This window comes from Ranitomeya imitator, chromosome 10, assembly GCF_032444005.1.
Source record: "Ranitomeya imitator isolate aRanImi1 chromosome 10, aRanImi1.pri, whole genome shotgun sequence".
In the NCBI taxonomy this organism is placed as follows: domain Eukaryota; kingdom Metazoa; phylum Chordata; class Amphibia; order Anura; family Dendrobatidae; genus Ranitomeya; species Ranitomeya imitator.
The window spans coordinates 59,199,100-59,216,745 of record NC_091291.1 but is presented as its reverse complement, the minus strand read 5'-3'; the positions used below and the strand labels follow the sequence as shown (position 1 = coordinate 59,216,745).

Here is a 17,646-nt window from a genome sequence, read left to right as displayed (position 1 = left end):
CCACTGTGTTCTGCTCCTCTGTAAACAAGCTGTGCCTCTGATGCAGTAACTGCTGGTGATAGCAGGTCACAGGGCAGCCACACACAAAATGGTGCTGCCCTGTGATGCTGCTCTTCATTCTTTGTTAGCAGCAAAATTGGGGCAGTAACTGCTGACATCACCATTTCCCTCCCCTTTTGAGTGGCCTAATATCCCTGGGGCAGAGCTGCTAAATCTTACTATAGCTGCTTGAAATCTAAAATGGAAAATGCTCCCCCTAGTGGTAAATATGTATATTTGTAGAAAAATATATAATATTTTTCATATAGAAATGTTTGCAAACAGTGCAAACATTGCATTAATACATTTTAATTACTATTTTAAGGTTAATTTCACAAAAAATCAAAATACAAGAAAACTGGTGGCACCTTCCCTTTAATGTTTGATCTTTGCTCCCGGCAGACGGACCCAGAGAGTGAGTGGTGGGGTATAATACACCCCCACTCACTCTATCTGGGTAGTGGGAGCAAACATTGCCAGTGCTGGTGTGTGTGTGTGTGTGTGTGGCTGTATTGTATTTGTGTGTGTGCGTGCGCGGAGGTGTGTCTGTGCAGTGCTGTGTGTGCAGAGCTGTATGTGTGTGGGGCTGTATGTTTGTGTGTGTGCGGGCAGCATGTGTGTGTGTGCGTGCGCACAGAGCTGTATGTGTGTGTGCAGAGCTGTATGTGTGTGTGCAGGCAGCGGAGCTGTATGTGTGTGTGCGCAGAGCTGTGTGTGGGGCTGTGTGTGTGCGTGTGTAGCTGTATGTGTGTGGAGCGGTGTGTGCGGCGCTGTATGTCTGTCTGATGCTATGTGTGCGGAGCTGTATGTGTGTGCGGGCAGCGGAGCGGTGTGTGTGCAGAGCTATATGTGTGTGTGGGGCTGGCTGTGTGTGCGAAGCTGTGTGTGTAGCTGCATGTGTGTGTGCGCGGAGCTGTATGTGTGTGGAGGGCTGTGTATGTGTGTGTGCAGAGCTGTATGTGCGGGGCTGTATGTGTGTGCAGAGCTGTATGTGTGTGTGCAGAGCTGTATATATGTGTGCCGCGAATGGCAAAAATCGCTGATGTTTAAGTAGCCTAAGTCACTGCCAACAGTGTCTGCATTAGAGTTCATACTCACATGCGAGAAACACAGATGAGTGTCGCACATCAATACTTGGCACTCAGGAGCGGAGCGTGTACTGCTATGCGGCCACAGGCTCCGATCTCAGTGCCGAGTATTGACGTGCGACACTCATCCGAGTTTCTTGCATGTGAGTATGAGCCCTTAGTCATACCAATGGGGGAGGCAGCACTAAAAGTGCCTAGGGCAGCACAAACTCTAAATACGGCCCTGCCTGGATGTCTTCTCGGAGTGTAGCGATATTGTACATTACAGTTATTACGTTCTTTAGAAGGACATAGATGTGGGGATTTATTCTGACAGAATATAGGCTGAACAATTGTCTTTTTTCGGCCCTGCAATTTTACTATGTTACACATACTGTCAACCCATTTCCAGGTCAGAGTAGCCCAAGCACACAGGCACCTACCAATTAACACCAGGGCTGTAGAGTCGGAGCACATTTTGTCGGAGTCATGGAAATTGAGGCGTCAGAGTCGGAGGTTTGGCTTACTGACTCCACAGCCCTGATTAACATTCTAGGACAAGTTTCAATGTAAGAAGACAGTGACCACTTGAAAATTCTATCAATTATCACCCTTGACAAAATAGGTTTGATTTGCTAATTTATGATATTTAGAAATGTATTTAGAATGACATGTACATATTTTTTTCTATTCCCAGAGAATCTCTTTAAATGTATGTATCCTTTGGCGTAAGAGCATTTTTGTAATTTGATTTTATGACATATCATTTGGTAATAAATCCGCTTAAAAGATCATTCAGGGAAAAGATGAAAAGACAAAACAAACACACTAGTCATTTCACTGTGAATGACATTATATAATTGGCAAGGTAATGTGATAAATGGAAGAGGTAGAATTCAGGCTAAGCAAAATTTAGAATGAAACACTATAGGAAATCTTTTTTTGGCCAAAATACATACATTTAAGTAAAGAAAAAGGCCAAAAGTGTTCATAGCCTTTAAACTATTAATATATCTAAAAATCTGCTGATTACATAATTTACTGGAAAGAAACATTCATAGCAAAACATCCAGATGATTTAACATATAAGGCTCCTTCAAAATGTGTCCATCTCTTTAAATACCTCATTTATAAGAAACAAATGCCTTAGTACAGTTAGTAAGGGTACATCCACAACTAGCTAGATAGAATGCAGTAATTATTCTGCTTATAATAAAAGTGACAACTGCTTCAATTATAGGAATCATGTTTACAATGCTGAAGTGTTCTCTCCTTCAGCAAGTAACACTGCAGCAGCAGCAAACTTTTCGACTTTATGTTCTTGGCGATGTTTCTTTAGTCCATAAGTATTACTAAAAGCTTCACCACAGGTTCCACATCTAAAGGGACGACCTCCTTGATGGGTCTGAATGTGTTTGTTAAAATACTTTGGATCTTTAAAGAGTTTCAAACAACAAGAGCAGCGAAGATCCCGTTTGGCATCATGAGATCTCTGATGCCGTAAAATTGATGAAATATAAAAGAAACTCTTGCCACACTGATCACATCGATAAACCTTTTCACCAAGGTGCACTCTCTGGTGTTCTATAAGATTGGATCGATAGCGAAAAGTCTTGCCACATGTTGGACATCGTTGGGGGCGAGCCACAGTATGCAGCCGTTGATGCTCTGCTAAACTTGATGACTGGGCAAAACGCTTATTGCACAAAGCACATTTGTACGCGCGCTCACCAGTATGCACTACTTTATGTTGACGAAGATACCAGGAATGTAAGAAGCCTCTCCCACAAACAGTGCAGTGGTAAGGAAGTTCTTCTGTGTGACAACGTTGGTGCCGCATAAGAAGAACAGCTTCCCAAAAACGCTTGCCGCAAATAGAGCATGTGAATTGTTTTTTTTGGAGGTGGCTGCGACGATGAAGGAGCAGGTCATATGCTCCTGTAAAGCTCTGTCCACATACATTGCAGGCCATAGTTCGTCTAACCAAGTGTACATATTTATGGGTAACCAAAGCCAAAAAATGCTTGAAAGTCTGGCCACAAATACTGCAAGAGAACCGCTCACCACTAGGAATCACAGGATGCTCCTCAGAAGTATAAGTCATGGTAGCCACATCGGTGACTGCAATTTCATTTATTGTTGCCACTGAACTTGTCACACCGTTCTGCATGCAGTTAATTTGACTGTTTTCTGCTGCTTCTTGACACTGGTTTACTGGGATCAGACATTCTGTAGTTGTTTGGTGAATTAGTTTATGCCACATTAAATTTTCAATGAAGCCAAAACATTTTCTGCAAATGTCACAAACATAGGGCTTGTCATTCATATGAAGCTCATTGTGGTTCATGAGGTGAAAAGAATCGGGAAACTTCTGACCACAATCTGTGCACCCAAAAGGGAGATGATCAGGAGTGAGCACTCCAGCCTGCACGTTACGTGGCAACTGAAATCTGTGGATTTGTTTGTGTCTTGTTAGGCTTTGAGGGTAGCCAAAAACTTTTCCACATAACTCGCATTTGTAAGGACGCTCTCGTGTGTGAACAACATGATGTTTAGTAAGATGAAAAGATTCTCTAAACCTTTTTCCACAAACTGAACACTGGTGTGGCTTTTCTCCAGTATGAATGCGTTCGTGGCGTTTTAGAGTTTCTCTTCTACCAAAGCCATGTCCACAAATGTTACAGCAGAAGTTTTTACTTGTATTAATTGATGGAGATGATTGCTTCCTGATAGATGTATGCCCCAATACAGATCCAATTCTTTCGATTACACTCATACACCCTTGATTCGTCTGGACAACATTAGTAGAAGGCACAGCTGCTGTCTCCAATGAAGCGGACGCAACTGGTTGTTTGGCGTTCTCATTATGTCGAGTTTGCAAAAGTGGCTGTATTAAAGGAATATTTTGCACATGCAACTGCTTATGTCTTAAAAGGGTCTGCGTAGTACCATATGACTTTCCACAGACATCACAATTATGGTCTGGTCTTTTACCTGTATGACCTGCCTGGTGTCGCAACAGGTATGTAGTGTCACGGAATGCTTTACCACATACTTCACAATAGACTTTTAGTGAATTAGAGTGTGTCTTTACATGACGTTTTAAGCTTTCACGCCGATTGAAACTTTTTTCACATACAGTACAGCTAAAAGGCTTCTCTCCAGTATGAATAATTTGGTGCTGGTGAAGATGACTTTGCTTTTTGAATACTTTCCAACACATGTTGCAAGTGAATGGACCATCTTGGTGTACTGTTCCTTTCGCTTTTAACTCCGCTGCAGGCATCTCACCACAACTTGGTTGTGACTCTGTCATTGTAGCTGCCACTGCAGCAGTTGCAACCGCAGTTTCAATGTCCATTGCTACTGAACTGGTACCTTCAGCTTCTGTGCCCTCTATATGGCAGTGCCTATGTCTTATTAGACTAGATACATGATTATATGAGTGACCACAAACATTGCATTCATATGGTCTCTCCTCAGTATGAACAAGCATGTGCTGCATTAGTTGTGATGACTGTTTAAAAGATTTTTGGCATACTGTACATGTAAAGTGATGGTCAATTAGATACTTCAGTCGTTGAAAATAGTGTTTATCACCTTTAGTGTCTTTTTCACCTTGCACTTCCTGGGTCACTGGAACCGAACGCTTTATGTTATTGCCAAGAAGCTGTTGGCTAGAAAGTCCTACTGTTCCCCATTGCTGTGCATTAAATGGTCCATCGAGGATAGCCTGAGTGCTGGGCACTGAAGGGTGATTGTTGCATTGCAAATGACCAGAGTCAGACTTTTTCGTTGTAGAGAAAGCAGCTTGAACTTCTAATTTTAACTCTTTAGTTTTAGAAGTACTATCTGTAGTAAGCTGAATATTATTACTGTGGTTTTGAGCGCTGCATTCATACGAAGGCAGAGTGCAAGACAGAACAGTCGCAGGCTTGGTATGCTCATGGTGGCTATGGAACTCCATCGGTTCGAAGCGCTGATGATTAAGGAATTCTAGGAAATCAAAAGGATAGCTTTGAAAGTGAATTCCTTCATCTCCTACATTACCTTCCATGTCATCAGTGTTCGCTTTCCTAAAAATGGAAAATAAAGTGTTACATTCTAGATAAACATTTTACTAATAAATATTAGTATTGCTATTTCTTTGCATTTATCCTTATGTATTGAACTTTTTAAATACCAATTGATGACCTTTGCAATTATGTGTTCCTATGCAGTGAATATAAAAGATTACCATATTTTTTGGACCATAACATGCACTTTTTAGCCATAAAAATTTCTGCTATAAATTGTGTGAGTAGATTCTTGTGATCATTGAAAATACAGCGCTCTTCCCAAACACTGAGAGAACTGCTCTGTCTCATCCTATTCCAGTGATCTGTGTGGTCAGCGCAGGGCAGGAGAGAAAGCTGTAGGAAAAGGAAGAGATATCCAGCCATTTTTTTTTAGATAAAAAAAAAAGTTAAAACATTTTTTATTGGTAAAACTGAATAAAAACAGAACATTCCCAATACTATAGAAAAAATAAGTGTAGGAAAAGCTCTTACATGTTTCGGCCTGATCTCAGTCCTTACACAATGATTTTTTTTTCTATAATGCTGTGAATGTTCTGAGATTATTTATTTAAAAAAAAAAAATCTGGATTATACTGCTATGGGGCTGCATTATACCACCATGGGGGTGCATTATTCCACTATAGGGGGTGTATTATGCTGCTATGGGGTTGCATTATAGTACTATGGGGGGTACATTATACTATATGACGGGGGCTGCACTATACTGCTATGATTGTGCATTATACTATACTAGCTATTGAACCCGTTCTACGCCCGGGTGGCGAGCATTTATATTGGTATATTGTCTCCATCATGGTATGTGCTGCTCCATCCTGCGTCCCCATCCTGTCATGTGCTGCTCCATCCTGCGTCCCCATCCTGTCATGCGCTGCTCCATCCTGCGTCCCCATCCGGTCATGTGCTGCTCCATCCTGCGTTCCCTTTCCTGTCATGCGCTGCTCCCATCCTGCGTCCCCATCCTGTCATGCGCTGCTCCCATCCTGCGTCCCCATCCTGTGATGCGCTGCTCCCATCCTGTGATGCGCTGCTCCCATCCTGCGTCCCCATCCTGTCATGCGCTGCTCCATCCTGCATCCCCATCCTGTCATGCGCTGCTCCATCATGCGTCCCCATCCTGTCATGCGCTGCTCCATCATGCGTCCCCATCCTGTCATGCGCTGCTCCATCCTGCGTCCCCATCCTTATGTGCTGCTGCATCCTGCGTCCCCATCCTTATGTGCTGCTCCATCCTGCGTCCCCATCCTTATGTGCTGCTCCATCCTGCATCCCCATCCTTATGTGCTGCTCCATCCTGCGTCCCCATCCTTATGTGCTGCTCCATCCTGCGTCCCCATCCTTATGTGCTGCTCCATCCTGTGTCCCCATCCTTATGTGCTGCTCCATCCTGCGTCCCCATCCTTATGTGCTGCTCCATCCTGCGTCCCCATCCTTATGTGCTGCTCCATCCTGCGTCCCCATCCTTATGTTCATTCTGCATCCTGCGCCCCCATCCTTATGTGCTGCTCCATCCTGCGTCCCCATCCTTATGTGCTGCTCCATCCTGCGTCCCCATCCTTATGTGCTGCTCCATCCTGCGTCCCCATCCTTATGTGCTGCTCCATCCTGCGTCCCCATCCTTATGTGCTGCTCCATCCTGCGTCCCCATCCTTATGTGCTGCTCCATCCTGCGTCCCCATCCTTATGTGCTGCTCCATCCTGCGTCCCCATCCTTATGTGCTGCTCCATCCTGCGTCCCCATCCTTATGTGCTGCTCCATCCTGCGTCCCCATCCGTATGTGCTGCTCCATCCTGCGTCCCCATCCTTATGTTCATGCTGCATCCTGCGTCCCCATCCGTATGTGCTGCTCCATCCTGCGTCCCCATCCTTATGTTCATGCTGCATCCTGCGTCCCCATCCGTATGTGCTGCTCCATCCTGCGTCCCCATCCTTATGTGCTGCTCCATCCTGCGTCCCCATCCGTATGTGCTGCTCCATCCTGCGTCCCCATCCTTATGTGCTGCTCCATCCTGCGTCCCCATCCGTATGTGCTGCTCCATCCTGCGTCCCCATCCTTATGTTCATGCTGCATCCTGCGTCCCCATCCTTATGTGCTGCTCCATCCTGCGTCCCCATCCTTATGTGCTGCTCCATCCTGCGTCCCCATACTGTTATGTGCTGCTCCATCCTGCGTCCCCATCCTTATGTGCTGCTCCATCCTGCGTCCCCATCCTTATGTGCTGCTCCATCCTGCGTCCCCATCCTTATGTCCTGCTCCATCCTGCGTCCCCATACTGTTATGTGCTGCTCCATCCTGCGTCCCCATACTGTTATGTGCTGCTCCATCCTGCGTCCCCATACTGTTATGTGCTGCTCCATCCTGCGTCCCCATCCTTATGTGCTGCTCCATCCTGCGTCCCCATCCTTATGTGCTGCTCCATCCTGCGTCCCCATACTGTTATGTGCTGCTCCATCCTGCGTCCCCATCCTTATGTGCTGCTGCATCCTGCGTCCCCATCCTTATGTGCTGCTGCATCCTGCGTCCCCATCCTTATGTGCTGCTCCATCCTGCGTCCCCATCCTTATGTGCTGCTCCATCCTGCGTCCCCATCCTTATGTGCTGCTCCATCCTACGTCCCCATCCTTATGTGCTGCTCCATCCTACGTCCCCATCCTTATGTGCTGCTCCATCCTGCGTCCCCATCCTTATGTGCTGCTCCATCCTACGTCCCCATCCTTATGTGCTGCTCCATCCTGCGTCCCCATCCTTATGTGCTGCTCCATCCTGCGTCCCCATCCTTATGTACTGCTCCATCCTGCGTCCCCATCCTTATGTGCTGCTCCATCCTGCGTCCCCATACTGCCTCTGACCCGCTCGGCGCCGAGTGCTGGGGGGCCTGAGCAGGCGGGGACACCGGCGCGCTGTGGGGGTCAGGTGCCGGTATCGCCGCCAGCTCAGGCCCCCCCCAGCACTTACTATACTCACCTGTCCGGCGTTCTATCGCTGAGCGCCGCCATCTTCCCGGTCTCCTGGCTGTGACTGTTCAGTCAGAGGGCGGCGCCGGCGCGCATTAAGCGCGTCATCGCACCCTCTGAACTGAAGGCCACAGACCGAAGACCGGGAAGATGGCGGCGCTCAGCGATGGAACGGGGACAGGTGAATATAGGCCGATACTCACCCTCCTGGCGGTCCCTGCTTCTGCGGTGGAGATCGCGGTGTGTGTTCAGTGTGAACGCACACTGCGATCTCCCGGGAGCGTCGCTCTGTGAGGCCCAGACTGCGCCGGCGCTTGCGCAGTCTATAGAGGCTTCGGACAGAGTGACGCTCCCAGCGTTATATTATAGATATGACTATGGGGTATGTTATATTATTATAGATGACTATGCCGGCAATATGGAGACACTTGGGGAAGCATGGAGAGACATGAGACAGAATGGGAGGACACGTGGGGTCCAGAATGTGGGATACTATTACTATAGGGGCTAATTGAAGGATATTATTTTTGATGATACTGTTTTCAGTGTGGGGGAAGAGAGGTCCTGTTACTGCGCACAGCGACATGGTTGTTTTTTTTTTTTCATCCGGTGTAGTGTAGAGGTTGGGGAAAGTGCTCTAGAAATTTGTGTTATTTTCTGCAGAGATGAGTCCTAGTTGGAAGAAGTGATGGTAGTGTGCACTGGATGAAGATGAAGGACTTAAATTAGAGATGTCACCGCTAAGTCAGTGTGTTACATGTACACTGACACTATAGACTGTATACTATATAGAGGTCCTGTGCATAATATCACTGTATATTACCTGTACACCGACACTATATACAGAGCTTCTGTGTATAATGGCACTGGTGATCACTGTATTACCTGTACACTATACACTATATACAGAACTGTGAGCGGAGCCGCCACCCGCGATCAGCCCGTGAGCGGAGCCGCCACCCGCGATTAGCCCGTGAGCGGAGCCGCCACCCGCGATCAGCCCGTGAGCGGAGCTGCCACCTGCGATCAGCCCGTGAGCGGAGCCGCCACCCGCGATCAGCCCGTGAGCGGAGCCGCCACCCACGATCAGCCCGTGAGCGGAGCCGCCACCCACGAACAGTCCATGAGCGGAGCCGCCACCCACGATCAGCCCGTGAGCGGAGCCGCCACCCACGATCAGCCCGTGAGCGGAGCCGCCACTCACGATCAGTCCATGAGCAAAGCTGCCACCCACGATCAGTCCATGAGCAAAGCTGTCACCCACAATCAGTACACTGCTTTCTGTGTGTGACTATACTTTGTAGCACAGACATCAGAGGTCATGAGGCGGCTCATTATTACAAGGTCATGGCTAGGGACACTGCACCCAGTAGGTTCCCCCAATCCTATAGGACTCTGGAGACATCCCCGAATGGGACTTACTTTAGTTCTGCTCCATGGAGGTGCAGCCCTTCCCACCCCTCTCCAGCTCAGCAGCCTGCGGTCATCTTCTCCGTCCAGCCATTCCTCCCCCTCAGCTGGCTGCCGAGTCCTCTACTGTCTGTGCAGCCACCATCTCCTCCGCCGAATGCTGCGTGCAGCCATCTCTCCCTTCCTCTCATCAGCTGGTTACGTGGGTCCTCTCTACCCCATGAAAAAAGGCTTCTTCTGTGAGTCAGAAACAGTACAAATGGATTGTTACTGCTTCCGGGTCAGCAACACACTCGTGAGCGTCTGCGCATGTTCCATGGTGTCTGCAGCGGATAAAGCGGAAGAAACAAGAGAAACCTCTATGGTAGATGCCAGACTGTATAGGCTCCGGCTACGTATGACGTCACTCGGCCACGTGTCTGCTGTCATGTGATCGCTTGGAGGCAACAGGCGAGATCACTTTTTAGCTCTCACTTATGAGAAGCTGCAGAGGATGGGAGGGCGCAGTCCTCAGCGCGGCTGACAGCTGCATAATGCAGATAGATCGGAGTTGATTCCTTGAGCTCCTCATACAGACTCCATTCTAGTCGGCTCTTCTGGGTTTTTAATGCGTTTCTTATGGAATGTCTCAAGGTTTTAATGGAGCAAATATCACAGGTCAGACAGGAAGGTTCATTACACTGTTCTATATTATATGTATTTGGGTAAAATTCGTTCTTTCTCCTGATTTATAAGGCCGTGTGCACACGATGCGGATTTTGCTGCGGATCTGCAGCAGTTTCCCCTGCGTTTACAGTTCAATGTAAACGTATGGGAAAAAGAAAAACGCTGTGCACATGCGGAAAAAAACGCGCGGAAACGCAGCGGTTTACAATCCGCAGCATGTCACTTCTTTGTGCAGAATCCACAGTGGATTCACAACTGCCCTTATGGAAAACCGCAGTTGTAAATCCGCAGTGGAAAACCGCGATAAATCCGCAGTGGTTTTCCACTGCGGATTTATCAAATCTGCTGGAATTCGCCGCGGAAAAATCCGCAGTGGACCCAGAATACGTGTGCACATAGCCTAAATCTTACATTTTTCAGTGTTTTACGGACGTAAGAGAGGTGCTGAAAATACGGATTGCATACGGTACAATGATTCTCTATGGCCCAGCTCCTATCAGCCGTATTTTACTGATCCGTATTATGCGGTCTTCTACGGCCGTAGAAAATCGCAGCATGCTGCGTTTGTCACCGTATTGCGCAAAAAATACGCCAATGAAAGTCTATGGGGGCCAGAAAAATACAGATTACACACGGACCAGCAGTGTGACTTGCGAGAAATACGCAGCGCTGTTAGAGAGAAAAGGCGGCGACTCAGTGCGGTGTACAGTAAAATCACACTGAGAGCTTACAGTAGAATAGGTAGAATAAATGTGTACACATAGATTAGGTATATATATAAATGTATATGTCAGTAGACACATATATGTATATATATTAATATATCATACAGCGCTAGACAGCTTTAAAGTCGGTAATTCAATTACCAGCTTTTGCTATCTCCTTCCTAAACCCGACATGATATGAGACATGGTTTACATACAGTAAACCATCTCGTATCCCCATTTTTTTTTTGCATATTCCACACTACTAATGTTAGTAGTGTGTATGTGCAAAATTTGGGCGCTCTAGCTATTAAAGGGTTAAATGGCGGAAAAAATTGGCGCCAGAGTAGTAAAGCCAGTGATTGAGGGCAGATATTAAAGGGAACCTGTCACCTGAATTTGGCGGGACCGGTTTTGGTCGTATGGGCGGAGTTTTTGGGTGTTTGATTCACCCTTTCCTTACCCGCTGGCTGCATGCTGGCCGCAATATTGGACTAAAGTTCATTCTATGCCCTCCGTAGTACACGCCTGCGTAAGGCAAGATTGCCTTTCGCAGGCAGGTACTACGGAGGACAGAGAATGAACTTCAATCCAATATTGCAGCCAGCATGCAGCCAGCGGGTAAGGAAAGGGTGAATCAAACACCTGAAAACTCCGCCCATATGACCCAAAACCAGTCCCGCCAAATTCAGGTGACAGGTTCCCTTTAATAGCCTGGAGAGGGTCCATGGTTATTGCCCCCTTCCCTGGCTAAAAACATCTGCTATAATGCAGCTGTTCTCCTGCCTGCAAAACCCCAGCGAATGAAGGTAATGTAGGCCGATGACCTGTAGTTACCTTCATTCGTGGTGATGCGCCCTCTGCTGGATGTCCCTCAAGCATGGGAACTTTTCTGGAAAGCTCCCAGGCTCGAGTTCATATGAGGACATCCAGCAGAGGGCGCATCACCGCGAATGAAGGTAACTACAGGTCATTGACCTACATTACCTTCATTCGCTGGGGTTTTACAGGCACGAGCACAGCTGCATTATAGCAGAGCTCCTGCCTGTAAAATATTTTAACCCCTTCAGATGGATTTACATCGTGGGACGTTACAGATCAACGGAAGGTATGTATATTGTTGGTTTATTATTTTTTATTTGTTACAGAGCGAGGGTCTTCAGGTGGATTGAGAGAACAATAAAATATTAAAACAACCTGTGTATTTATTTCATTAAAATACTTTTAAATAATGTGTGTTTTTTTTTAACCATTTCATACAATTGGATTAATAATGGATAGGTGTCATAATTGACGCCTCTCCATTATTAATCTGGCTTAATGTCTCCTTACAATAGCAAGGTGACATTATCCCTTCATTACCCCATATCCCACCACTACAGGAGAATGGGAAGAGAGTGGCCAAGTGCCAGAATAGACGCATCTTCCAGATGTGCCTTTTCTGGGGTGGCTGGGGGCAGATGTTTTTAGCCAGGGGGGGCCAATAACCATGGACCCTCTCCAGGCTATTAATATCTGCCCTCAGTCACTAGCTTTACTACTCTGGCGGAGAAAATTGTACGGGAGCCCACGCCAATTTTTTCCGCCATTTAACCCTTTAATTTAATAGAGCGCCCAAATTTTGCACATACACACTACTAACATTAGTAGTGTGGAATATGCAAAAAAAATGGGGATATGAGATGGTTTACTTTATGTAAACCATGTCTCATATCATGTCGGGTTTAGGAAGGAGATAGCAAAAGCCGGCAATTGAATTACCGGCTTTAAAGCTATCTCGCACTGGATGAAATATTAATATATATACATATACTAGCTGAAGAGCCCGGCGTTGCCTGGGCATAGTAAATATCTGTGGTTAGTTATAGCACCTCACTTCTCTTATTTTCCCATCACGCCTCTCATTTTCCCAATCACATCTTTCATTTTCCCCCTCACATCTCTCATTTTCTCCCTCACACCTCTCATTTTCTCCCTCACTCCTCTCATTCCCCCCTAACACTTGTCATTTCAACCTCACATCTGTCATTTTCTGATCACTCCACTATTTTTCCTCACTCCTCTCATTTTGCACTCACACCTTTTCATTTTCACCTCACACCTCTCATTTTCACCTCATCACCTCAGTATATACATGTTTGTCATCTCCCTTATATATAGTATACATCTGTATGTCATCTCCTGTATATAGTATATACCTGTATGTCATCTCCCCTGTATATAGTATATATCTGAGTGTCATCTCCTCCTGCATATAGTATATACCTGCATGTCATCTGCTATATATAGCATATACCTGTATGTAATCTCCTCCTGTATATAGTATATACCTGTGTGTCATCTCCTCCTGTATATAGTATATACCTGTGTGTCATCTCCCCTGTATATAGTATATATCTGAGTGTCATCTCCTCCTGCATATAGTATATACCTGCATGTCATCTTCTATATATAGCATATACCTGTATGTCATCTCCTCCTGTATATAGTATATACCTGTATGTCATCTCCTCCTGTATATATATGTACCTATATGTCATCTCCTCCTCTATATAGTATATACCTGTGTGTCATCTCTCCTGTATATAGTATATATCTGTGTGTCATCTCCCCTGATATAGTATATACCTGTGTGTCATCTCCTCCTGTATTAGACCTCGTTCACACGTTATTTGCTCAGTATTTTTACCTCAGTATTTGTAAGCTAAATTGGCAGCCTGATAAATCCCCAGCCAACAGGAAGCCCTCCCCCTGGCAGTATATATTAGCTCACACATACACATAATAGACAGGTCATGTGACTGACAGCTGCCGTATTTCCTATATGGTGCAATTGTTGTAGTTTGTCTGCTTATTAATCAGATTTTTATTTTTGAAGGATAATACCAGACTTGTGTGTGTTTTAGGGCGAGTTTCGTTTGTCAAGTTGTGTGTGTTGAGTTGCGTGTGGCGACATGCATGTAGCGACTTTTGTGAGATGAGTTTTGTGTGGCGACATGCGTGTAGCAACTTTTTGTGTGTCGAGTTGCATGTGACAGGTTAGTGTAGCAAGTTGTGTGCAGCAAGTTTTGCGCATGGTGAGTTTTGCGCGTTGCGAGTATTATGTGTGGTGCCTTTTGAGTGTGCAAGTTTTGTGTGAAGCAACTTTTGCATGTGTTGCAACTTTTGTGCATGTGGCAATTTTTCCGCGTGTGCAAGTTTTGCGTGTGGCGAGTTTTTCATGAGGAGAATTTTGCACTTGTGGCGAGTTTTGCAAGAGCCTAGTTTTTGCATGTGGCGAGTTCTGCGCGTGGCGAGTTTTGAGTGGCGACTTTTTTGTTTTGACTTTTATGTGGCGAGGTTGGCGTATGTGTGGTGAAATATGTGCTGAGGGTGATATGTGTTCAAGCACGTGGTAGTGTGTGGCGCATTTTGTGTGTGTTCATATCCCCGTGTGTGGTGAGTATCCCATATCGAGGCCCCACCTTAGCAACTGTACGGTATATACTCTTTGGCGCCATCGCTCTCATTCTTTAAGTCCCCCTTGTTCACATCTGGCAGCTGTCAATTTGCCTCCTACACTTTTCCTTTCATTTTTTCCCATTATGTAGATAGGGGCAAAATTGTTTGGTGAATTGGAAAGCGCGGGGTTAAAATTTCACCTCACAACGAAGCCTATGACGCTCTCAGGGTCCTGACGTGTGACTGTGCAAAATTTTGTTTCTGTAGCTGCGACGCCTCCAACACTTTTCCTTTCACTTTTTTCCCCATTATGTAGATAGGGGCAAAATTGTTTGGTGAATTGGAAAGCGCGGGGTTAATATTTCACCTCACAACATAGCCTATGACGGTCTCGGGGTCCAGACGTGTGACTGTGCAAAATTTTGTTGCTGTAGCTGCGACGCTTCCAACACTTTTCCTTTCACTTTTTTCCCCATTATGTAGATAGGGGCAAAATTGTTTGGTGAATTGGAACGCGCGGGGTTAAAATTTCGCCTCACAATATAGCCTATGACGCTCTTGGGGTCCAGACGTGTGACTGTGCAAAATTTTGTGGCTGTAGCTGCGACGCTTCCAACACTTTTCCTTTCACTTTTTTCCCCATTATGTAGATAGGGGCAAAATTGTTTGGTGAATTGGAACGCGCGGGGTTAAAATTTCGCCTCACAATATAGCCTATGACGCTTTCGGGGTCCAGACGTGTGACTGTGCAAAATTTTGTGGCTGTAGCTGCGACGCTTCCAACACTTTTCCTTTCACTTTTTTCCCCATTATGTAGATAGGGGCAAAATTGTTTGCTGAATTGGAACGCGCGGGGTTAAAATTTCACCTCACAACATAGCCTATGACGCTCTCAGGGTCCAGACGTGTGACTGTGCAAAATTTTGTGGCTGTAGCTGCGACGGTGCAGATGCCAATCCCGGACATACACACATACACACACACACACATTCAGCTTTATATAGTAGATGTGTCTACTGACATATATCAAAAAGGCTTCGTGGAGTACATACCAGTCACCCAAACGATAATGTACTTCATGGAGTACATACCAGTCACACAAACGATAATTGACATATATGTATATATATACAGTTAGGGCCAGAAATATTTGAACAGTGACACAAGTTTTGTTATTTTAGCTGTTTACAAAAACATGTTCAGAAATACAATTATATATATAACTAGATGGCAGCCCGATTCTAAAGAATCGGGAGTCTAGAATCCATATATACTTTATTTATTCAAATGTAAGAATAATACAATTAATAAATAATAGTAAGAAAGAACAAAAAATGGCTGCACTCACCAGCTCTTGACAATTCTTGTTATTTAAGGTACAGTTACACAGGATCCATGAACATGCTTATGAGGGGAGGGATGAAAGACATCAGATGACAACTTTGCGTGTTGTGGCAAATGCCACAACGGTTCTTTGCTTAAGAACAATAATGTAAATAATAAATAATATGTATCAATAACTATGTATATTGGTATGTTCTATGACATTTTAAAATATTTCATTATTATGTGGAAAGGCTCTTAGTACCCATACTGGCGCATACTTGTGTGCCCATCAGGTATTTTCACAGTAATTTTACATCTGATGGGTTGGTATGAAACGTTTTTAATCATCTCTTGGGCTTAGCTAAGCCTTCATTTTAAATAATTCTAATAGGTACAACAGAAATAAAAGCCTTTTTGTGTACCCAAATTTTTTGTGTTTATTTTTACAGAAGTGTAAAATTTAAGAAATCAACGTTCATAGTACACCGATGGGCTAATATAAGCATGCCCATCAACCACATCACGGTAGCCTTTGAACTGATGGGTCCTAACCAACTGATTCCTATTTCTTAATACTCAGACCTCTTTTACATCTGCATGTTTCTGATATTTGCAGAAGTAATGTTAAAAACAATACAACTTCCACACTTGGCACCAAAGAACTGACCTACAACACACTTTCAGCAAGTGCCATGCAGTGTAGATGAAGCTTGGAGTTAACTTGCAGTAAATGCAGCAAACGCGGCTTCGGCAATTGCATTAAATGCAGCCACAACAAAAACACTGGTAAGTGGAGATTTTGTGGCGAAAACAGCAGAAACCACATGTGCCGCACCTGCCGCAAGTGAAGTACAAATTCCGTATACATTGCGTGCAACTTACAGCAAGAGTGGCGTGGGTCAGCCCTTAGGCAGGAAGTGCAGAAATAGCCTTTTTTCCACCATAAATTCTCCAAATAGCAGAAAAATGTTGATGTGAAAGCAAAATCTCTATTCTTTCCCTATCTATCTAAAAATGTACCTATCTATATATCTATTTCTATGTACAGAACACACCTGAAGATAGAGATGTGTGTGAACAGCCATCCCACCCGTCTCTTACCTGTTCACAAAAACCTCACCCTTTTTAAAAACAAAATGAAATCTCTCAGCAGCTATACTGCTGGAGCTTCAAATACAGGTTCCTATCACCAAATACAGGCATTTGAATGATACACATCTTACATCTTGTACTTAATGTGTGTTCTACTTACCTATAAAAATATGTATTGATATATCATATTTCTAAATTTATGTAGATATGATATAGAGTTATTAACCCTATATGCTAATGAGTACGTATGTTATATGCGTATTTCCTACATAAGTACTTAAAATCTATATGTCTATGGCTACACTAATTTTTTTTTATTTATTTTTTTTTCCTTATCTCTACACATAGAATTTGCCTATTGCTGTCTATGTTATTAGAAAAACTGAATAATGAAAAAAAAGAAAATTAAGTTTAAACTAAAATATTTTTGTACACAATATTACGTGTGAAGACTTTAGTACTATCAGCCAATAATTGTCCTTGAAGTGGTGTATTAACCACTTTAACCCTCACATTGCAACATTGCTTCACCCTGGAAAAAGCAACATACAATTGACCATGGGCAAAAGCAGGTTCTGGTAGATAAATGCCAACTCGATAGAGGGTCTGGCCTTGAGATTTATTTATGGTCATTGCAAATGCGGGCTTGATGGGAAATTGTCTCCGTCTTAATTTAAAAGGTAATCCAGTCTCTGATGGACACAAATCAATTCGTGGAATGAATACCACATTTCCTGCTGCTGACCCACTAATTACTTTAGCCAGTATGATATTGGCATGTAAGGCAGTGACAATGAGCCGCGTACCATTGCAGAGACCTTTGTTCGTGTTCACATTACGTAATAACATGACAATGGTGCCAATTTTAA

At 44.7% G+C, this 17,646-nt stretch overlaps 1 protein-coding gene across 1 annotated transcript; it reads right to left on the bottom strand.

Annotated features, from left to right (window-relative positions):
• Positions 1-1,732: 1,732 nt before the first annotated feature.
• ZNF865 (zinc finger protein 865) lies at positions 1,733-9,836 on the bottom strand. Its single transcript, XM_069741479.1, has 2 exons — positions 9,561-9,836; positions 1,733-5,182 (listed from the first exon to the last, which is right to left on the bottom strand). The coding sequence occupies exon 2, from the start codon at positions 5,161-5,163 to the stop codon at positions 2,356-2,358; it is 2,808 nt and encodes a 935-aa protein (XP_069597580.1). The 5' UTR covers positions 5,164-5,182; positions 9,561-9,836; the 3' UTR covers positions 1,733-2,355.
• Positions 9,837-17,646: the final 7,810 nt, after the last annotated feature.